The sequence below is a fragment of the Micropterus dolomieu genome, linkage group LG15 (assembly GCF_021292245.1).
Source record: "Micropterus dolomieu isolate WLL.071019.BEF.003 ecotype Adirondacks linkage group LG15, ASM2129224v1, whole genome shotgun sequence".
NCBI lineage: Eukaryota > Metazoa > Chordata > Actinopteri > Centrarchiformes > Centrarchidae > Micropterus > Micropterus dolomieu.
In genome coordinates this window covers 5563344-5587728 of record NC_060164.1, presented here as the reverse complement: position 1 = coordinate 5587728, position 24385 = coordinate 5563344, and the positions used below count along the sequence as shown (strand labels likewise).

The window sequence follows — 24385 nt, the reverse complement described above, 5'->3', positions numbered from 1 at the left end:
TCCATCCATTTATCCTTCATTTCCTCCAAGTTACAACATTTCCAGGGACAATAACAGTGATTCAGTAGACAGTGTAGGAGATACACTGTTCATAAAGTGCGTCCTGATTATTTCTGTGTTCTCACAGTCATCAGAATGAGCGGTTTGGAGAAAGGATGGATGGATCTCTCAGTCATTCTACTGTATTTTGTTCCTCTGTATGGGAGAAAGACCTTGTGGTGAGCTCCAGCAGTCAGCAGTAACGTCACACTGGTATTGAGCCTGTGGAAGACTCAGCCAATGCGAACTAATGTATCAAGATGGGATCCTGTCTTGGTTGGTTTGATTCAAGATGGAGTTACAGCAGCGAAGACAAGTGAATTGTGGCCTGTTTGGCGATTTTTGAAACAGCAGATACTCCTACTGAGACCATGAAGCCTTAGAATGAGAAGTGAGGTCAGGTATGACAGAGACTGTGTGAAAGCTGTTGGTGAGTCAGTATTTTTCCATGTGACTAAGAAATTATAATGCCAAAATTGTTATGCCAAATGCGAATCACACTTATATGGTGCTACGTCTAGGGTTAGGGGTAAGCTCTAGCAGTCAGCACCGCTAATGTAACAACAAGACAATTACCTAGGTTACTCACACTCACACACACACTTGCACGGAAATGACAGCTACAACTACTAACAACACACTGATAAGTCGTGATGTGCATTCATTTTACAGTTGATTTAGTAACATATTTAAACTCCAAGCTGATTCAGATTAAGGCATTACAATTCTTAAGTTACATTTAGTGGCTTTTGCTGTGGAGAAACAACAGGCCTTGACCACTTGTGAATCCCCACTGTACCTAGAAGAACGCTTTAAACAAAATTGGTGAATGTGACAAATTCTCTTAATTCATTTAAGAAGTAATCTGATTCTTGAATGAGGCCAAATCATTTCTGTTTTTACTGGCCTCACTAATGGCCATGCTAATATTTTCTCATCAACTCAGACAATTTCAGTGGTATATATGCAGTCAGCATGTGTATAAATATACTTAAGTACTTTGCTTAACTACTGTATGTATGTGTTTGCTATATAATGCATTGTGGATCTTGAATGCAACTCTGATGGGATTTTTGGTATGCCTTCTCAGGGGATTCTTACTTTAAGTACAGTTTGCTGATAATACTTCTGTATTTGTACTTAAGTGAGACTTTGAATACAGGACCTTCACTTGAAGTATTATTACATTAATGTACTGGTACTGCAGTAAAGGATCTGAATTATTCTTTCACGACTGGACTATTCTGACTCTCTCTTTTTCATTCACTTCCCCGCCAACCACTATCAACAATAACCAATACTGTCCACTTAAAAATACAGATGCCTTCATCAACAATTCCATCCACACCGTATGAGACTCTTCCTTGTTAAACCAACACGTCACCTGTTCTACTGTAACTGTGATGCAGATCCATCACTAGAGGAGCCTCTTTTTTTGCAGGAATTTACTCCACTTCACATATTCATTATATCCTGTAAGGTGTTTGGGAATACATCTCTGAATAGCTCTCTCCCCTCATTGGACCATGGCCTTAGGGCCTTTGTTATGATTGGACACTTACAAAAACCCGCCACCCCTTCTGTGTATCTCTTGTTCTAAAGGTCTGCTCCTGCATATTAAACAGTGTGGAGCGTTGCAGCAATCAAAGACATCTCCTTCATCCCTGTAACCCACCTCAATGAATAAATAAATATATAAATGAAATTAGCTGCTACAGAGACAATAACAACATACACTACACAGTGTGGTTGAAGAGAAGAGGTGTGTCTTCAAGAGGAGGATAAAAAGGGGGTGTGGGGGGGTGAGGCTTGTCACTGGGATGAAGACAGATGATGAGGCTGCATTGCTGTAAACGAGTGATTCAGCCCTCCCTTCAGACAGACACAGGCCTGCGGGAGGTGGGGGGAAATGCATGGGAACTGTCCCCGGTGCTGAAATCTGGAACGGCTGTTTTCCGGCAGCTTGAAGTTCAGCTTCAGAGCACAAATCTGTATCACTACTTTTTGTGTAACAGGTCAGTAAATTGACCTGCGGAATAGAATGATTTTCTAAATCCACAGCTGGGGGTATAATAAATGCCCAAACAAAAGCTTTAGAGGCTGTTGCTGGTAAGTTTTACCACACAGATGCTGGTATTTGGCATTCTGATCACAAAGTCAGGGGAGGGAGATTCTCTACCATGTAATTCTTTAGCAGCCAAGTCAGAAATATTCTCATTAAAGTACTTTTTATATCCTTGCCCCCAGTCCCTAGGGACAATTGTATTGGGTTGTCATGCTATTTGTAGACTAATCATGTTCACACACACACACACACACAAGGCCCATAAGAACGGAATGTGAAAGAGTCTGGATCAACAGGAATTGAATATTGCATTGTGCCTTTCAGGCATCGGAGCCCCCCCCAACCCCCACCACCAATTTCTTTTTAAACAATTTTGTTGCAGTATTCATCTTTCAAAGCTGTCATGCTTTGTGGCTAACCCTTCTGTCAGTTTGCTCAACATCACAGATGCACCATGAGATGGATTCTTACATTGTATATTGCAGACAGCTGATCAAACAAGGAATTCAGCAGGATCATTTAGAAGCAAGGAAGGTGATACAGCCATATTAGATACAGGTGTAACTTCTGAGAGGGTACAAAACATACTTCACACTGCAAAGAAATGCAATAGCCACTGTCACCTTTTATAACACTGTCACAGCAGCGGTCTATCTTTGGTCATTTAGACTTTGCAACTTGTTTCCCTTTTTCTCCTACGGAACACCAAAGCAGGGCCTTTATTTGAGTGCTGAGTTAAAAAAAAAAAGAGAGAGCTTTGCTGATGGAGGTTCCTCACTTGTAAATAAATTAAATTAAAAATGGTCAATTTGCAGTCAGGCAGTAATAAACAATCCCACTCCTAGTTTGACATGAAAAGATTATGCAACAGGTCTAGTACTTGCAGAAGCCATCCAAGGCTATAAGGGTCATTGTTGTAATATATACAGCATTTTAGATGAGGCCAACAGGAGAATGATGTCACAAGTCCGTAAATAAGGGTCCTTTTCTCGGGCACTGCAGAGACCAGGCGGGTGTGGTGACTGCATTAGTAGACGCGCAATCCCCGGCGCAAACGCTCGCGTAAGACCATAATGTGTTCCTGTGACGCCCTTTTCACCATCGTTATGACTACCTTCTACTAGTCGGACGTGCCTTTAAGTTCAAATAAATCTGCTGCCAGGGAATTAGACAAAATTGCCGATCTCGCTTTATTCTGACAGCCAGAAGGTGCCCATAGACGGTGCGCCTCCCCAAGCCCGTGTTTGATAGAAAAATACATGCACAATGACAATCTGACATCTGCTCTCCATCTGACAACAGCTTAGTATTCTCCACAGACACCCCGCTCTCTCCCTCAGAGCACCCCATGCCGCTTTTGAATGCCGTTTTCCCCCTGTACCCCACTCTTTATCATTCCTATGCGGCTTTTTTCCGAGCCAGTTTATTTCCACACACGAACAACAACGGAATTGAACAGCGGCTTCATAAAATATGCAGGTAAAAAGGCAACTCGGAAAGCACCGACATCTCAAGCACACCACTTTTCATACTCTACTGAGAACTGACCTCCCAGTCTAACGAATCCCACTCTTCGGTAAACATCCGGAGGATTTCTTTTCATCCAAAAAAGCGGACCAGGCGCAGCGGTTCTATGGAGCGACTGGGCGATGTGATGCCATTGCGCTTTTGGTATTATCCTCATGAAATCAATTTGAACAGGGGGACGTCGTCGGGAGAAAGCATCTCGGCGGCGTCGTCACCAACTTGAGCGACACAGATAACGATGCTATGCTTTACAGTCCAACATTTTTGCTCGGCGATGGTTGCAACCAATTAGCACACCACTTGCGCTCGGAGGCGAATAGCTCGTGACAAGTCGCTCCTTCTCCTGAGCATCGCTACTATTTCAGCTGCTGTGCTGCTTTTTGGAAAAAGGTGGCAGACTATACAACACACGCAACTTCTCATTTCCAGGATATAGGGGGGGGAATTTAGCGTAGCGCGTACTCCAAAGCCAATAAATCCCTGTAGCGCATTTGGCAAATCCTTTCCCTCTGTTGAAGAGCAACAATAAAAGAAGCTTTTAAAGGTCTCTGCATGAAGTGCTTCTTAAACACGTGACTCCATCTAGGCTATTCCATGGTGGGGAAAAAAAAGATGCATTTGATCCATAATAGGTCCTAAGCAGTGGACGATACGTAATGTGGGGGCATTTATGTGCTAAAATGAATGACACTGGCACCACACAGTAGACTACTCACCATTAGCACAGCAAAGTTATTATGATGGGTGCAATGAACAGTGGTCGTGTTGCCCCCGGAGCCTGTTATGTGACAGCCCTCTGCCCTCCAGCCACCGTGTCCATCCAGCAGGTCAAAATCCCAATAGGCTGCAGTGGGGTCTACACCCAGTGCGAAGTGCCTGAGAGCGATAGTAACGGAGTGCACGGCGCTCCCGAGGCTGCACCCATCTGCAAGAAAAGCAGGTCGTTCAATTAAGGAAACCAAGTGGAAAGTGTGTAAGTGCTATGGCAAAGGAAGCGTGGACACGGGCGCGCACATTCTCATACAAACTCGTGGAAGACAGACTGTTGTGTTGCAGATAAACTTCAAAATAGAAACCTAAAGTAGCTAGTTCTGTAGACAGACAAATGCAGCTGTTAAGTACAATGTGATGTAAACATTGATGCAGTGACATTAATTGAAATTAAATAAGCGGTAATTGAGTTTTGATTTATTTTGGCAACATGTACGCTACACTGTGACGCTTGTGTGTCAACATGTTGCGCAGAACAAACTGATAGACTGTGTGTGTGTGTGTAAGCATGTAGTCGGCAATACAGTACAGCGTTGACATCACAGGCATGGAGATAAAAATGGATTTCCTCTTACCTAATTTGGTGAAAGCAACTGGTGTTGAAACGCTCCTACGCTTCCCATCATCTGCGAGATTTGACGAATTCCCCGTGCAAGGAAAGAGTTTCCCATTGCGAAACACAATAAACTGCAGCTTGCAAGTGGAGTTATCAACAGATTGCAACGCAGAGGAGGATATAGGCGTACCAGCCAGCGGTAAATGGATTGAGGCGACTGCCACTGAGTTCTGCGGATGGAACAAAAAAAGAGAGGAAAATAAAAATTAAATAATGTCTCCGAAATGCGCAGAAAAAAACAAACTCCCATAGAAAAAGACTGACAAATTGCTTTCCTCTCCAGGAGTGGAGGCGACCATAGACCACAAGTGACCAAGGGAATGAGAATCACGTTTGAAGCGCTCTAGTGCGCCTATTTGGTCAGGCTCCCTGCCGCAGAGGTGGAAATGGTTCTTACCATTTCAGCTTGAGGGCACATCAACACTGCAGCTTGATTTAAAGAGACAACCGGTCTGACTTTATCTTCTTTTCACCGACTATAAACACTGGAGAACCCCCGAAAAAAATTCCCTGGCAATATTTGGGAAAGGGGGTTTCTAGGAGAAAGGCATGGCTTGTATGTCAAGGTGTGTACCCTCGCCATCTTTGAGCACAAATCCACACTCATCTCATAAACTTGTTTTTTTTATTGCTGTAGTGCAAAACCCCAAAGAATTCGGAGAAAAGGCATGCCAAAAATCCCATCAGAGTTGCATTCAAGATCCACAGTCCATCTGATCTGTTATGACCTGTAGCTAATAATTTTGAAAACTGAACAAATGCCATATTAGCAGTCAGGAGTCTATGCCTATCCTGTCCCAAGAACACCTGTGCTAAAATCAAGATCCAGCCTTTTGAAGCTGCATGATAACAGCTGCAAGAACTTTGCCACAGCTCAGGGTTTAGTGAATCGATGCCCCTGGTGGACAGAAATGTTGTTCAAGGGTGTGTGGACGAGTGACTGACCGCACTTAGGCTGGAAAAGGCAGCACTTGCCCCGTCAAAATATCAAGTTTAATCATAAAAAAAACAATAGCTTTCAAAGGGGCACTGTGAGCATGCAATTCCTACACGTGTGGCCACACACTCAACTCCATGCATCCCATCAGCAGAAATAACTGCACAGGATATAATGTGCTCAATATTTCATAGATAGAAATATGTAAGAGGAGCCAGTGTGTACTTGCAAAGGCTAATAAACATGTTTGAAAGTAGAAGCCTCTACACACAATCTCAATTGTAATTTTCTCAGAAATGTGCTCATCTTCTGGTCAGTGACCTTCATCGGGGTATGAAGCACTTGCGCACAAAACAGACTGATATCCTCTTTGTTGATTCATTAGGAAGTAATTACTCAGAAACTGCTCTTTCAAATAAACAGAACAACTGTGGTTATTAACACATTTCTGTACTGTGAACAGATTTTTTAGGAAGAAGCAGAAACACTGAAGGTCCCCACATATTTAGCCAGTAAGTGACCCTAATGGAGAATGATGCTAATGACAAGGCTGATGATGATACGTGTTCATAAAAAAGATAATGGCCGTGTTACACGGGGGCTCGCTTTCCAAATGAAGTCGGTTTTGTTCAGCTTTCAATCACGTCACCCTCCAGTGTGAGGGGATCAGCACTTTGAGCCTAAAGGGGAGGGAAGCTTCCTGCCAGAGATGAATGTAGATGCCCATAGTGCCCTTACAGTTAACGGGGAGCTGCTTAGTCAGACGTTCAGCCCAATCAATGTTGACGAAAAAGAGCCAAATTTCTTAATCAAGTTAACAAGCGCTCCTTTGTCCATTCATAGGTTTCTTGTGCTGGCTACAGTGTTGTGGTGTTTGCTAAATGTGGGTGCCCTGGCAGTGACAGGCTTTGCGTCCCCCTCAGATACAAGAGTCTGGGTTGTTTTGCTCCTTCTGGCCCTTCCATTATCCGGGGAAATAATTCTATATAGCTGACAAAAAGCAATGGCGTGCTTAAGCACAATTCCTTTAAATTACACCCGTGTGTGAGGAGCCAGATGTGATTTTACAGCATTGGGTTTGTTAGCTATTAGTTTCTGCATTGACTCACTCTTGAAGGCTATTGATTTTCATTGCGCTTTGTGTGTGTGTGTGTGTGTGTGTGTGTGTGGGTGTGTGTGTGTGTGTGTGTGTGTGTGTGTGGGGAGGAAAGACAGAAAATCCTTGCCTTGAAATTTATGTTGCATCATTTCCTTTCTCCAAACAGCTTAAGCTTGGCAGTCAGTTTCCAAGATGTCACAGGATACAGACATCAGGGATAGAGGCGGAAAGGATTTGAGCCTCGGTGGCAGTCGGGAGATGGCAGAGAGTTCAGCACAGGGCCAGCTCGCCATCCGAGCGGTTCTCATTCGGCGAACATAGATGCCAGGTGACCTTCATCCCCTGGGGGAATGTTTTCAAGGCGTACAACTCTCTTATCTTGTATACTTGTCTCCTCATCTCTGTTTTACATCTTTTATCCTCTTGTATGTGGCGTATCAAAGGGATTTACAGCCCAGAGGGTGTGGTACAAGCCACGGCGTTTGCAAGGTCCCGTTCTAAGCGACAATCTATGTTGCTCTTGAGCAACCTAAACAGCTACATTTCCTCAACCCCAACACCACCAGGGACCTCACACTTCAGAGTTGATTTAGCTGGTTGTACCACAGCCGCCTGACCTTCCTCCAAGCCCGTCCCTTTCCAACAGGGCAGCATGCTGTAGCCTTAGTAACCATAATCACACACTCCCCTCCGCCTCACACTCTAGCCTCGGCATCATCCCCCCACCCCCCCCACTTATTCCTTTCCTTACAGAGGGCATCCAGGTGAATGTCAGCAGTCACCTCTTATTTCAGGCTGTTCCCTCTCGTCCACCTCCCTCCCTCCGTCCTCCTCCACCTGCTCCTTGATGCACGGCCTTGCTTGATAGAACCACAAAGCTGCAAAACACTGCAGGGCAAAACACAACAGTGGAGTTTGACCCGGGGCAGCCACCAAATCACAGCATAAACATCACACTATTACATGGCTCCTTCACTTCACGGGGGGATTGCTGTTGACTATGTTTAGACAAAGAGGTGAAAATAAAGAGAGCCAGCATGTGTTTGTTTATTGTATAATCCAAAATTAGAAAAAGCCACAGCTCTGTGCCTTTGTAGATATATCTGTAGGAGAGATAAATGATTTTATTTGCGCCGGCAGAAACTTGAAAATTAACTATAAATGAAATGAATTTAGCTCAAAGGGCAGCTTGCTGAGCTCGGCCCCAGCCGAGGAGAACTGCTGACGAGCGTGATGGGAGATTTGCATAATTGTTTTTGTAATCGTTGGCAGTTCTGTCGGCGCAGACGTCGTCAAAGACACAATGACCATGACAAATAGGTAGACATCAGGAAACTTCAGGGGGTCATTTCTACCCATGATGTTTCAGAGTCTGAAAATAAATCACAGTTTGCTCAAAAGCAACATTTAGCAAGGCCTTGTACACAAGCCTCTACTGGAGCTACATTTGAGGTTTGAACATTTTTGTATTGCCCGATGTTAAAAATATAAACAAAGGAACGTGAGTCTACAGAAGTGATTGCCATGGTTGCACCTTGAAAGGCATTTTCCTCTTGAGCGTTATTATGTTGTTGCATTGTTAGCCTTACTTATCAAGAGAAATTAAACACAGTCCTACACGGTTGCCATGCCAACACAAGTCTGTTTCCTTCAGACAGGGCTTTGTTGTTTGGGGGGTGGGGGGTGGGGCATTTGAGCAGATTTGAAGCAGGAAATCAGGCTTTTTGGAGAGGCAAAGCTGTGCTTCAGCTGTCAGCTACACTCTCCTCAGTCAGCTCTGACTCAAACCGTCACATCACAGGGCTGTGTCTTAACAAAAACATTCAAACGGCTGCAACAGATGGACAACATTGTTTAATTTTTTAAAAACCCCATTGTGGATCACAAATTAATGAATTCATTGTGTGTAAAAGCATAACTAATGTAATAGCTGCAGGGTGATTGATAATGAGCCAAAAGGAGCCAAGTCTTTGAGAAAGAACAGATCTTAGAAGGGAAATTCATAGATTTTCTGCATGAATTAATACAAATGTATGACTCTCTCTACAGAACCTGATTGGTCATCGTCAGCTTCCTCCGTATCCAGAAAAGTATTAAAGGAGTTTGTCTGATCAGTGTCCTGATGCCATGTCACTGTGGCTCATCATTAGTGAAGGCAAAAAAGACTGTGACTCACAATGTTCTTTAAAGTGCATACTTTCAAGCAGCACACTGTAATCACAACAAACTATTTGGGCACACAAAGAAAAAAAACATTCCAATGAGTCATCTCCCATTCATTCTTAAAGGTTCAGTTCACCACCATCACAACATAACATAACATATTCTGTCAGACATCGATATTTAAGCCATGGTTCGGTTCATACCTCTTTTTTTTTGCTGACTTCAATTTGCCCGGGGAGTTGCAATCTCAGGGTTATTATCCATCTTGGGCTAATTAACCTAGCCTAACTTGCAGGCAGACTCTTTTGGTCACAGTTGGAAGACAATAAAATAAGTGTATGGTGTTATATTTACACGGTGGATATTTTACAAGCACGGAATGGATAAAGCAAAAGGGAAGTGTGAATACACTATTGCAGATGTTATCCGGCACCATGTTGGTAGAACAGTAGGCTATGTCAACAACAAGCCAAAACACCAGTGGAAATGATGGAGAGGAGTTTGTTGTGTGCGTGGAGGAACTGCTGGCAAGACTTTATTTCCTAACGCTACTCGAACACAACAAGCTCCTCTCGCCAACTCTGACTCACATTTCCGCTGTCGTCTTCCTGCAACATCTCGCCTCTCACGAGATTTAAGAGCGAGAATTGTGAGACTTCTGTTTCTCGTTAAAAAGAAAGGGTGTCACGGGGAATCGGGGATCCTTTCCATGATGTCGTCTGACTCCTGGCATGACAGTCTGAGCCTGTCGGTGGCAAAAAGAAGCACTTTTTGTGGATGTAATTTTGACAGGCACAATTACCCTAAAGTAATGCGTTGCAGCCACTGCAGCTGGTTCGCGGCTGCTGGCTGAAGCCATCTACTGCAGGGATTCCTAAATGTTTTGTACCTACTAGTCGTTTTGACCCCAAATGTGAAAATAGGGCACAGGTTTAAAAATACAGAAATTATCCTGAACAGTTAGGGTAACATAATTTGCATATTAGATGACCCAAACCATTTTTCTTAATTTTTAAACCCTTTATTTTCTTTGAGGTGACATTAGTCTTCAGCAATGATTGTCAACTTGCATTTCAGTTAAATTCCAGTTTAGCTGACACACGGACCTAAAAGGATTGTGTCTGGATTACAACAGGTTTACTCTGTGGTTTTAGCTTTTAGAAGCTTCAGCTTAGAAAATATAAGCTTGTTCTACGTGAAACACATGTCTGATACCTGGAAGTACAGTAAATGTATTTATGTAAGCGTAAAACACAACATCAATCTCTCTATTCTCTCTGTGGTAATGAGCAGACAGGGTTAATAATATTCATATTCTTGTCCATTCAAGGTGAGGAAAGGACTCTCCAGCAAATGCCTAGTGAGACAGCCAATGATAACCCCGAAGCTTTTATGTATTCATGTATTCATTCACTCCCTAAACCATTCATTAACTGTTTATTCACCAACATGTTCACTCTGAATACTGCTGATTTGACTTTAATTGGCCTGTTTGTGAATAAGACTGATGTGGCATGACTGGAATCCCAAGAAAAGCATCCAGACCCATAACGATATACCTAGGCTTTCTACCGTTGGTTGAGTAAGGATTTCTCACAAACACACGCGCGCACACAAACAGTTGTGTGGTCCAGGTCATACTTTGCTATCACCACATTTTCTCTCCCACACTCATGCTTCTCAAGTTTGATTCAGCTGCAGGGCAGGGAGACAGGATTAATGTGCGGTTAGTCGGTGCAGCAATAACAGTTGGTTATCACACAAAGTGGGTGTGCTAGCACTGCCCGAGAAACATGGTCATAACTTCGGATTAGGCCGCAGGGTCCTGGACTGCTAGATGGATAAACGTATGAGCTCTCCTTAATTCAGTACATCTAAAAGCTCTGTTTTAACAACCACTCCCAGATTAGCCATCACTTATTTTGGGTCACTGGTCCATTCATCTACACATTTATTTTCCACCTGTCGGATGGTGTTATTTAAGACATTCTGCATCTCAAGCCAGTAACAAATGTACTGCACTGAAACCAACTGTCATAACCCGTCCGTCCCTCACGCTGCTGTGAGAGCCGTAGATTTAACCTGAAAGTGTGCATTCCACTTGAACAACATGATTAAAGTAGATCTTCATTTGAAGAGAGAAGGGGTAGAACAAATGCGGTCTCTTTGGGCCTTTTCAGATTGTAATATGAGATTTGGCTCAGAGGTGAAATGAATGTGAACTGATGTGTGTGTGCTTCGCAGATTGAATCATTCAATTAGTTTTTTTGGTCGCTATTTGATTGTCAGTTTTGGCAAGCCAAGGCCAAGTATTGATCTCATAAACGTATGCCATCAAACAGTTTTCAGTTTGAGGAGGAAAAGTGAACTCGACCAAATTAACTGGAATGAAATAATTATGCGGCGGCGTGTCGCCCTAACAGTTGATGAATTGCTGTAAAACAAACGCACACACGCAGATACACAGGAGATTTGAGATGTGGTTCTTGTCTCCTTTCCATGATGTATAGTGTGTATTATCTGATATGCTGGCCCATAGTGCCTCCTCCCATTTATGATTCAGTAGCAAGAAGGTATAGCTAGTGCTGCCAAAGTGTCTCCATGGTAACCTGCTTATGGATCTGAGTGACTTTACAATTTCCCTCCACAGTGGCAGAGTAGGGGGCTAGCGAGCGCATCATGTGTTAAGTGCCTTTATATCAACATGGGTATACATGAATATGCATGACTGTGGGGAGCTGGGAGTCATTCATCAGCAAAATCAGCTAGACATGCTACAGTGGGATGGCTGGCTGCGGACCTCCACTTTGGAACATGATTAACAACCCTCTCAACCTCCTCTTCAGCAGAGATCAAACTGTTAAGATTTCAAAGATTTTTAAAAAAAGCAGACGTAATAAAATTTTCATATGTGATTTGATCAACCCCCAGAAAAGTGTAAATATTACATTTTCTTGTGAGCATGATGATGCAAGGTATAGCATGGTCTGAGGAGCCACTTGTTAATGATAACACATGCAGGAGCTCTATATAGGATTTTTCCTACACAGTGGCGCTGAGCTGCAGACCTGTTGTGTAAATGAATGAGATGCTTGAGGGGTCGCGGGGTCGTCGCTGTCTGCATAGCAAAGACAAATCGCACTGAGGAAAAATAACAAAGCTTTGAAGATGAATCACCTCCACGCGCACGCATCTAAACAGCATAATGGGGCTTCTACGGTCCCATCACCGTGGTAGATGATGCAACAAGCTGACTGCGTGCATCTTGATTGGTTCATTGCCTCCCTGCTGCAGGACTGAGCTGGAATCAAACACACACACGCACGCGTGCGCACGCCCGCACGTCCTGTCTGCCAGGACAAACACAACAATGACACAATGCTGCGTGTACAAGCAAAAGCTGCGCTGAGAACACAACATGCCAAATGATCATAAAAGCATTCACACTATAATAACTTTAAGGAGAATCAGGAAGTGCTACATGGTTAGAAAAGGTGTTAAGTGTTAATTACAGTGCCATTTTGTTTAACATGACAGCAAAAATGTATGTATAAAAATTCAAATGAGATATCTCTTGGCTTAAACGTATTTCAGCTACCATTAGCATTGTCTTGAGATGTGATTGTCTTCAATGGCTTGTTGTCTCATTTTGCATTTAAACTTCTTGCCAGGAAAATGACATTGGGCATTGCCAGGGCAGATCTGGGAAATAAATTAAGTCACAGGAAAAAAAGAGTGATGGAGAGAGATATTTATGCCCTCCTTTTGCCATATTAATCCCTTCCCACTAATCCTTCAGATGCACCAAATAAAACTGTAATGGCTTTGGTGGTCATCTTTATCTCATCGGGCTGATGATGAACTCACTGGCAAAAATGATGAGCAAGCGGTCAATGAAGGTACATTTATGATACCTTGAGCTTAAACCTGTGTAACTGTGTGAATGTGAAGCAAAGAAAGCCAAAACAGAACAAGTGTATTCACCAAACCCACCCAGGATAAAGCTTCTGCCTACTGTGCTTAGTCACATAGCATCAGCTTTATTAAAATGATGGCCTCCACATTTTCTAAGTCAATTGCATGTGGCAGTGCAGAATAGCACACACATAATGATGACTTAGGATAGAATATGATTTAGGATGCATTTAGAACTTGACTTGTTCTTGAATTGGGACTTTTGATCTGAACTTGGGACTTTACTGAGGGTCAAGACTTTAGACTTACTTGTCATTACTGAACAATGTACACTGGCTGCATAGTGAAAGCAACATGCTAGCAGAGCATCATCAATAGCTGCAATCCTCTGTCTGTGACTCACAGGTGTATTAAAGTGTAGGTCACCCATGTTGGCATTGCTCAAAAACCATCACTATTATTACACGTGTAAAACATAAGAAAATAGACCTGAAGGGGAAGGATATGCTTCAGGTTGTAGTTAGGTGCATAAAGCACATATAGTGTGAGCTGTTATGAGGCCTGTGTAGACTGACCTGTATTGATTAAAATAGAAGCCAAGTGTATCTGTTCTCTTAGACGCTAAAAAAAGCCTTGAGTAGACAAGCCTAAACCTCAACTGCTGTTCCGCAAAGAAGCAAACTACAAACTTTTCAGTCACCTTTGAAGGGGTAGTTTGACAAACAAGAGTATTGACTTTCTTACCAAGAGTTAATGAGAAAATCGGGAGTCTCTGGTGAAAATAATTCTCCAGGAAGTCCCATAAAACGACAACTAGATTGTTGTTTTACACTGCATAGAAGAAATAAACTAGATATAACTTATTAATTAGTGAGTTTAAAGGATTCTTATACCTGGACAGAACCAGGCTGTGTCCCCGTTTTTTTCCAGTTTCCATGCAAAGCTAAGCTAACCATCTCCGGACTCCAGCTTCTTACTAAACAGACAAATATGTGGGGTGCTGTTCAGCTCAGAGAAAGTGTGTGCCCAATGTCAAAACGGCCAAGGTTCGGGTCCGACTTGTGGCCCTTTGCTGAATGTTACCCCCTCCCTCTCTCTCTCCCATATTTCCTGTCTCTCTCCGGCTATAGTATCTCACTAAGGGCAAAGGCCCCAAAAAAATCTTGTGAAAAAAACAAACAGTGTGCGTGGTATCGCTCTTCTCATGTAACTCATGGGCAAGAAAGCAAATAAGCATATTTTCTAAAATGTTATCCTATTCCTTTACAGTCTGCACATGGTGAGTTTTTGATAGTCAAAAGACAGGATTTCAGTTGAATGTTCCCTTCATTCAATTGCATGTCTCCCTTTTTGCATAAGACAGAGGAAAATTGTAAGCAAGCATCTTTTTTTTCACAAGTGATATTAACATTTTTTGCTTTAATGCAACAAGTCATAGTTAAACAATAGAAATAAACAATTCCTCAAATCTGTATCTATCAGATTTTATGGATGCACTTTTGATGTGTTTGTCCTCAGCTGCGACTTGGTATTCTGTACAAGTCTTGGTCATGCTGAGAAATCCAAAACACTTCACTGTGAGCAAGGATAGGATGGAGGATTTATTGGAGAACTCTTGTGCCTCAAACGCACATCCCTTTAATCGATCTGTTGAAGCATTACCATAATCAGCTCACTCTGGCTGTTCGGCTTTCCCCCATCCCTCTCCATGTTTTGATCAATGAAGGTCCCATCCATAGTCAACCCAAACCCACCCCCCAGCTACAGTGGGACCAGCGCCAATTGACTCATATATGTAGTGAAAAGAGGAGAAGGAGGCTTGTATTTCTCAATCAGGACCATCGTTCCAATCTGAACGATCAGGCAGGCAGCGATTTCTCCAGCACCATGATTGTGCTGGCCATGATGGGAATCACAATTCTCTTAATAAGATGGAAAAAAGATGATGATCTGAGCCTTACTGTGAGAAAATGAAATCCCCTGGGATCTGCACTCTATTCGTCAGCCATTTAATCTGTTAAACAGGGCTAATAAACTGGTGTCAATCCACTGCCTGTTTAGCACAATTGCAGGAAAATGCTGCCCTGAGCCATATGCTAATAGAGGTTCTCTCAACTAGTGAAATGCTCATGTGACTTACAAAACATAATCAAATACCAGGCAAAATTCCAAATGCACTGGCATTAGCCCTAAGGCTTACCATACATGAGGGGATGATAAAATACACTATATCTGTCTATATTGTTTTTGTTTGTGTCTGATTTTATCATTGTATGAGTAAGCACATTGTGAGCAATGTACAATACTGAGTCAAATTCCTCGTATGTGTGCACATACATGGCAATAAAGCTGATTCTGATTCTATAGGAGACACATGCTTACAGATTCACATCCAAACTCCATTCTCTTTAGCTGATTGCTCCATTGTTTTTATGTATTTAGCATTTTTTGATTTTATTACAGTAGACAGCAAGCAGGAAATGAGGGGAGAGAGAAATGTGGAATGACATGCAACAAAGGGCCCCAGCTGTATTTCAGACTCAGCATCTTAAACCTCACCCATATACCTGCTTGTTCCTGATCAAAGTGACTCGCTGCTGAAATCTATCCCAGCATACCTGGATGTGTCCCACGGTTCACCGGTGTGATTGAACTTTCTTGTGGTGAGGTGATAATACTGCTAACCACTGAGCTGCCATTCAGCCCTGCTTCACACAGGACACATTTAATTCATATTTGTAGCCTGTGTGGCTGTGCTCTCTGTCAACAGACAACAAATGGTAGGAATTCTGTGGCTACTGTATAACAGCAAGTAGAGATGAAACAATTAGTTAATTGATTTGTTGATAGACAGACAATAAATTGGCTACTATTTTGATAACTGATTAGTCATTTAGTTAAAAAAGTTATTTTTTGGTTTTCTATGAAAATAAACTGAATATCTTTGGGTTTCCAGCCCTATATTGCAGTTCTGTGACTCCTCTATCGCAGCTTTGCATGATTCAAAGTTCAAAAATAATCTATAATTCACCATAATCTATCTTATACTGGCACTTCACGCAGACCCTCATTTCAGAATCTGTCTAAAACAAGCTGTAGATGCTCCTGTCTCTTTGAGACAACCCCCTCCAAAGCCCACTGTCTTCTCATTGGCCATTGTCTTATGTGTTTACCATAGACTGTATACAAAAATGGACGTAGTGTCTGTGACGTTACCCGTTCGTTTCTGATGAGCAGTTTTGAAGCCCAAATTGGGCGACGCGCTGCCATCTTGGCATGTCGCCGTGCGCCACTCCAGGATAACCAAAAGTTGGCAAAGAGGCGGTTCATGGGTGGAGCTGAGGTGACGTGTTGCTGAAAACCACAGATAAATAAGGAGCTATAGATCGAGTAACAGAGCCTTAAGTTTTTGAGGAGTGCCTTGTTTGCTGCTCTGATATAAGTCTAGTTTAAACACAGAATAATGTGTGCACATCTAAACCATCCTGTGGGTAAGTATTTTTTTTACAACAGAGTAACTTCTCAGTCAATGTCACATTTGTCTCTTAAAGAAATGTCAAAATAAGACCTAAATAAGAACCTTTCATTTTTTACTTTCTAACATTTATGCAAAATCTTAACCTATAAATACCATCTTAATATTTTCCTTTACAGCTCCTGACTATAATATATTGTTGAATTTAGATCACACTATTTACAATTAACATAGGAAACTGATGATGTGTGATATGTGATAAGAATGTGATTTTATTATATGTCTGATCAATTTTATAACTATTCCTTATACACAAGCAATAGTTTAACAAATTAAACTCTTGTCTTGCATTCATGAAAACATCAATATTAAATGTTTAAAGTAGTTTCCTAATATGTGCAATATACGGTTTGCTGCTAGACAGTGTGCAATAATTATCCATGCTGCTAGACACCTGTTGACTACTCAAGTCAGATCTTATTGAACATTTATTATTATGATCTTGTTTTAAATTTCTTATTGAACTGTACAACCTTTTTGGCAAATTCTAATCCACCAAATAAACTCTCACACACCTAATTTCTCACTTTGACTAAACCATCGCCCTAGTTACAGCCCAGCTACCTGTCTGCAGGCATAACGCTCATTATATGCTGACAAAAAAGGCGGATACAAATCTCTGCAGGTAGCCTACAACATTAGCTTGGCAGCTTGGGGCTGCTCGTATCTGGCTAATTAGCGTAACGAGCTAAGCTAACAAGCTATACGCAGACAGCGATACCTATTGTTAACACATAAATAAAATACAGGAATTTCACTCACCAACTGGAACACGGACTTCCTAGAGGTTCTCTCTCCAATAAACCGCACAGCCTGCCATTATTCATGCGATATCTGCATGTAGAAATGTCCAAACGGCTACACCAGGCTGAGCCTCAGAAGTCTGTATTAGCTGAGCCGAGCTAACAGACGTCAGTCACACTGCCTGTCAATCAAAGATGCCACGCCCCTAATAATGCAGAACTTTAAGGCTTAACATAATTTAAACAGGTGAGTTATAAAAAATTCACCTCCCTCACAGTTGTCACGAAGGGCAAAATTAGCAATATACACTAAAACCATCATTTGAACCAGGCTGTAAACATGTTTTATTCTTCTGTAAAGTTGGGCATTTTAACATGGGTCAATGGAGATTGACTCCCTTCTGCAGCCAGCCTCAAGTGGCCACTCGATGAATTGCAGGTTTTCGGTCTTCCCGGATAGCTTCAGCCCGGAGACCGGAAGTTTGTCGAATGGTGTTTACCAGTTGCCACAGGGATGGGGCTGCATGTTTCTTTGTGGGCGTGGCCAGCATTCTCTGCCTGGAGCAAATGACCATATATGGAAATCCGGCTCGGAATGACATCATACTGAGTCGTTGGTATAAAAAGCTGTTCAAAACAGAGCATTCAGAACAGTGGGATATCTGAGGTTTTGTCTCACAGGGATTTCTTTTAAATACCTCATTATTTGAACCTTTGGTCATGTTTAACATGAACATCTGATACTGTAACATTATAGATATGCCAGAAAATATGAAAAATCATAATAGGTCCCCTTTAATGGTATTTAAAGTTATTTTATTTGCAGTGTGTGCTACATATAAGGAGTAGTTGGAGAAACAATGTGTAGGGAGAAGTAATGTAACACAGTTCGTCTGCAGCTTATACCACTGCCAAAATATCTTTTTTACTTTTTTACACTCATTGGCCCATGTGGGGAGGCAGGTTGTCACCTGGGCAAGTGATAATGAAAATATCATCTAATGTAGCTGAAGGATCCCAACACGCTATAATTCTCTAGAGTTGTAGCATTTATTTTGTTTGTGTTGAAGGGACTCTGGTAGGAACATTATAGCACTGTCTGCATAGCAAAGGTTATGATCCAGCCTTTTAATTAATTTCTAGCTAATCAGAAACATGTCCCTCTATATTTGTAGCCAAGCACGTAAAAACAAATAAAACATTCAGCTTGTCTTTGACCTAGGTCCATGACAGCATCTACAATTAATGGCTGCACATAATAATATCAGTGTTAAATGTCACTTTTTTAGGTTTTTACACAATCACCCATATCACATTACTGAAATAAATGGACAGATTATTTGGATGGAGCAGAGCCGGTCTACCCACAGCCCACACTCATCCATCTACAGAGACCCTCTTGGCCCAGATTAGCATCAGGCAAGAGGGCACACTTTGAAGTTTCTGTCTCAAAAAGTGATTAGCTGGGAGCAAGCCATGTAGCCCAATGGGGACTTATTAGCCATCCCACTCAGTGTACACAGTGACCGCAGAGAGACAGAACCAGTGAGAGTGAGAGGGAGAGGAGTCATTCATCAGAGATTTGTTTTCACCCTGAATAGAAAACAAGCAAAGTAATGGTGTTAACAACCCACTGGCCTTTGTCTCATCACCCCCTTTAACATATGCTTCAGAATGTTCCAATCATCTTTGATCCAAGCGTTAGAGCCTCGGAAAAGGTAAAACAAAGAGATTTGAAGCGATTGTTTTTGATTGATTTTTGTGCTTGTTCCAATTTGGACCATGCAATCGACAATTTAGTTCTCCATCTTAGCTTAGGAGCAAATAGCTTGGATCTTTTTCACTGAAGGGTACCATCCATTTTTTTTAAAAACTCCTCTCTCTAGCATGGCTAAACTGTCCGTATGCACACTGGCCACTGATCAATTAATAACACATTAAACAGGTCACAGTGAACCTGGCAATGGATTTCCACCGACAAGATTTAGCTTCCAGCTTTTAAACAAGTGAAGATTTTGCAAACAGGATGAAATAATTAGACTTGCTCCCATTAAGGTATCACTTCTCCAGTAACTTGTTTCATGAATATTTTGAAACAAGGCCCAATGACATTCCATTGCGTTGGTATTGATCAAATTAAAGTTTTAAAGGCAACAACACTTAGATTACAGTCCGCAATTTACAGTGTAATTATTGAGTACATATGGGGTGTCAATACATTACTTACTGGGTACCTATGCTGAGTACGGGGGGAGAAGACAAAAGGTTAGGTAATAACTGGGTAAAAGGACACTGTGAGTATTTTTACCATTTAAATAATTGTGAATTACAGTAATATTATTACAGGGTAATGAAGCAGGATAACTGTGGAAAACTTAAATACTGCAACGAAGACAGTTATGGTATGGTATGTTTTTGAAATGATGATAAAATACTGGGGGACAGTAATACAGTTTTGGGATCCAATGCAGGATCTCTCGGACAATTAAAAATGGAAGAATAGAAGAACCCTATATCATCAGATCATTAAGGAGCCGAATAAATATACTTTTGATCAAAAAACTTTTTTTCATTAATGCTAGTAATGTTCATTTATTCAGAAAATGAAATTTCAACTTTTTTTGAAAAGCATGCACCGGTAATTCCAGCTGAGCTAATGTCATAATTACTTATTAGTGACAGCTGTAACAAAGAGTGCTTGTTAACCTCTTTTTCACTGTAAGTGTAGTGTTGTTGCAGGGTATGCAGACTGTAAAATAATATTGTTAATTAATGTACTAATGTACAATATCTTTTAATTGAGTCATTAATTGGTATCGCATGTGTACAAAATATTTGCACTGTTTACTCTGAAGTGTTATGTTGACAATTCTATTGTATATGAAAATATTTAATTATCTACTGCGACTGGTAAATTTAAAGGGGAATCTATATTTAAGGGCTAGACGCAGGATAAAAATGTCCCTCTTACAAATCATGGGATGGATATTTTTGCAGCAATCTCCTGAGAGAGCTCCTTGAACTAGCAGCTAAACAAACAGCATAATGTATTCATGGCATACTCCTCTTTGACTCTCCTCTCCAGTGTCAGACTGGAGTGGGATTCATCTGTTGTGTGTGTGTGAGTGTGTGTGGAGGGGTGGGGGGGGTGATTTATACCCGCAAGTTCATTGCCGCTGTCCCCTCTGTCCTGAGAGAGACACTATCTAGCTGTTTGTCTGCGATCATTTGACCCCTGGTTACCACTGCTGGCCATCTCCACCTCCATCAGACTAAAGAGCCTGCCACGTGCCCCCAGCGACTGCCACTATGTCACAGCATCTGAGCTACAAGGATCTCAGGGGTGGGAGCTAATTAGTCACTTTATGGCAGTGAGTCTGTCTCCGCTACTCTCTTTAGAGGAGGACAGCACTGTCATCAAGGCGTCATTACAGTGAGATAATTGACCGAAGCAGCAGTGTTGGGGCAGATGCAGAGATTTGCTCATTGCTTTGACCTCAGATTCATTTAAAAGTCAATCTGGTTACTTAATGCTCCTCTGTTGAAGTAATATTACTTTAGATTTTCGTGTCCTTAAAGAGGTCATCCACAAGGTCACCATTTAAAAAAAAAATTGCTGACAGGACGGAGCAAATTGCTTTCTGTTGTGTTTGTGAACTGTTTTTCTAGTCATTTAGTTGCCAATCAAACAGTGTACTATGAAGTCGATAAAGTTTGCTATCGGTCACTGCTCATGCTAACTAACCAGGTCTACTATATCTTTGAGTCAAGCCATTGCTAGATGTGAAAATAATTGGCGGATTTCTAATGCTGTTCTAAAGACAGCAGGTGCTGAGTAAGGCCAATTTAAGTATTTATGAACAAGCTATTTATCATTATTGTTTGCTCTCAATTATTGAATGTAGATAAGGAAGGCTGGAGGTGAGACAGTAAGAAACTCAATGAGACCACGGTGGTGATTGTGACACATCTCCCTCAAACGAGCTGCTCAAAAGTGAGCTGCAAACCTGCAGCCTCGAGGGAGGTTTCTATGAGAATAGATGCTTGACAGCGGCCAGCACCAGCCAGACTTTAGTTCCACTCCAGGGATGGACCTTCCTTTCCATGTCAGTGTAAATGTAATTTTCACTCAGCTAAAGCACCTCAGGTACCTCCTTGCCTCAGATCCCGGATTAAGGCGTGAGATTGAGAGTCAGAGAGAGACACAGGAATGACAGAGTGAGAAATTAAATCAGTTTGAAACAATCTGTGGATTTGCTTACATGCATATTTGCAGGCACTTGTGCATGCTGCTGAGGTGCTGTATCACCTGTTTGTCAATTTGTTCAATTTGACCACAATGCACATTCACTATTGTCCTTCATCCACGTAATACATATACTGAGGGATTTCACACAGCCAATATTTTGATCTCGAAACCTGTTCAGGCATCACACCAATGTGAAGGAAACCTAAATATATTCCTGATGTTCAAAACTATTTCCACAGTGGTTTTGATATACAGTATATTTAAAAGATTCCCTGGGCCTACAAGTGGAGAGTTCAGTGTTAATTTAGCAGCTATATTTTGTAGAAGGCTACAGTTTTTTTTGTGATACAAGAAAAACAGGTTAGACTATCTTCAGGATTAGCATGGTAGCTGATTTGCTGTATTGAATGTTTTATGAATGTCTTGCCATTCATTGATTAATGGAAAAAGCAAGTAAATGTAAATGCTCTGCATTTGTATAGCTAGCTGTATAGCTTTCTAGTCTTTCCAACTCAAAGCTCTTTTACACTACATTGCATTCACCATTAACATACATTCATACACTGAGCCCAAGTGCTCAAACAGAAACCAACATTCATACACTGGTGGAATAGCCACCTGGGGCAATTCAGGGTTCAGTATCTTGCCCAAGGACACCTCGACATGCAGCCCGGAGGAGCCGGGGACTGAACTGCCGATATTGCGATTATCATGCAACCCGCTCTACTTCCTGAGCCAAAGTCAGACCATCATAACTTTTTGTGAATTGATGGGCCTTACCAGTAGTTTAAAAACGCTATTAATTTTAGATAAAAGTGTGCACTTTTTAAAACAATTAACTGAACATTTATTGTTAACATGTCCAATAATGAATTAAAGAAATTTCTCAAAATGTGCATCCATGCATGCATGAATTCTGATTTATGCCATTTTTGGGGGGCATGTATTTGCTGTACTTTTACTGGACCCAACTGATGCATCATACTGATGCATCATACTGTATGTAAATGTTTTTGTTCACACATTTCTTGATCTACGTCTCAGTGATACTGAGTATAGGATAAATTTAAATGAAATGGTATGATTCTAAAAGACTTTTTAAATAGAAAAGCTAGGATAATTTTTTGGGAAGAACTTACAGACATCCTTACATGTTTTCAGAAAATAAAGGTTTACAAATAATGATATAAATAATTATATTTTCTTTTTCAATTCACAGAGAGAGCACTTGGCCGGAGGCAGAGATGGGGACTCAAGTCGTAGGTGATACAACATTCATTATAACCACGAGAGACTTGACTTGGACTGTAGCTCAAATACTTCTCTGGCTGGAGGTGTCCCCATCTCCCCTCGTCAGTGAGCAGCAGATATGTAAAGGCCTTTCCACTTTCCATTGACGTGTCAGTAATTGCGGCAGTTCCCTATCTCCACAGCAGAACAACATTCCACCTTATCTCCATGACCTTCCATAGACAGCCCTCAGTCCCCGGTCCCAGGGCAGGGGAGGGGGAAAGAGAGAGAAAGAAAGAGAGAGGTGGATAAAGGTGGCTGGATAATACACAACTGACTCTTCATGCGATCCCAAACACCATCGACCTTTGGTGGTTCCCCATGGGAACTCCAGCCTAGGTCTATACAGGACTTAACCTAACACACTCTGCCATCCATCTCTTTCCTTTAGGCCACAATGTATCACATCTACCTTCTCATTTACAACTAAAGCTCCTTCCAAAGCCGCCAATCCAGGCCAAAGCACACCCCAGGGGCTGCAGGACCCAGATAAATGCCGCAAACAGTCCAGTGTGTATAAACAGGCGCTGTCAATCAATCCTCCTAGAGGGGACAAGATTCTTGTCGATGCAAAACCACAGTAAGATATTTAATCCATATACTGTCTCTTTGCTGTGGCCTGATTAATGCCAAAGTCCTTTTAGGCAACTCCTGAAAAGCGCTGTGAGATAACTGTTGTTGTGATTTGGCGCTATATAAATAAAATTGAAATTGAATCCTGCCGCTCGGCCACCATTTTGGCAACGCCTCCGGGCAGCTATTTCGACTAACAAGCCCAGGCTCCAATCTAAATGAAAAGGAAGAGAGCCAGAACTGCACTTTTACAGGTCACTGGGACATAAAAAGTACATGAACAGAATCAGCATTAAAATCTGATAATAATCGCTGAAAAAGTTTGACAACTTTGCCCCAAAATAAGGTTTAAAAAGCATTTTCCCCGATTGGTTCTACTTCTACTATGCATGCGTAACCACTTCCGCGCATGCGAAGTAAAAGTAATACGGACCCTTACGTCAGTGGAACCACACGATTGGCTGAAATGTGTTTCACGCTTTGGCTGTTAAAAGCAGACGATTGGCTTTCTAGCGGGAGGGGTGGGATAACAGCCATCTTTGCCGTTTTCAGCAACGGTCATTCAATGTATTTATTATAGAGGTTTTCTATGTTAGTGGCAGAGTCTGCCCTTCCTGTACTGGATTCAAATAGCCTTCACACTCTGGAAGCATTCCCAGGAAACAATGCATGCATCCAATGCAACGTTCTCCCTGTTCACATCAAAGATGTCACAGGAAATGCAATGTATCTGTCACCGCAGTTAGCAACAACCATGATCGTACATCAGAAATCTTGAGGATTACAACTTTAAAGGCATGTTGGTAATTGTTGAGATACAGGTATGTCATCAAAGATGCTTTAATATTTCAGTTACAAACAAA

The 24385-nt window shown here is 41.8% G+C and overlaps 2 protein-coding genes across 3 annotated transcripts in view; both read right to left on the bottom strand.

The window, feature by feature from the left end:
- The window catches only part of LOC123983750 (adhesion G protein-coupled receptor A1), a 61387-nt gene extending 52154 nt beyond the window's left edge, over nt 1–9233 (bottom strand). Inside the window, exons 1-3 of one of the 2 annotated variants that reach the window (XM_046070066.1) lie at nt 9107–9233; nt 4978–5188; nt 4348–4556 (exon numbers count right to left, since the gene is read on the bottom strand). In XM_046070066.1, coding sequence (XP_045926022.1) covers nt 4348–4556; nt 4978–5188; nt 9107–9118 — 432 coding nt within the window. In that variant the 5' untranslated portion in view covers nt 9119–9233. Of the gene's footprint in view, nt 1–4347; nt 4557–4977; nt 5189–5415; nt 5790–9106 lie in introns of those variants that run through there. The other variant, XM_046070065.1, reaches the window with a different exon arrangement.
- Nucleotides 1–24385, bottom strand: part of btaf1 (BTAF1 RNA polymerase II, B-TFIID transcription factor-associated) — a gene marked incomplete at its 5' end in the record, with an annotated part of 442252 nt that overhangs the window by 380961 nt on the left and 36906 nt on the right.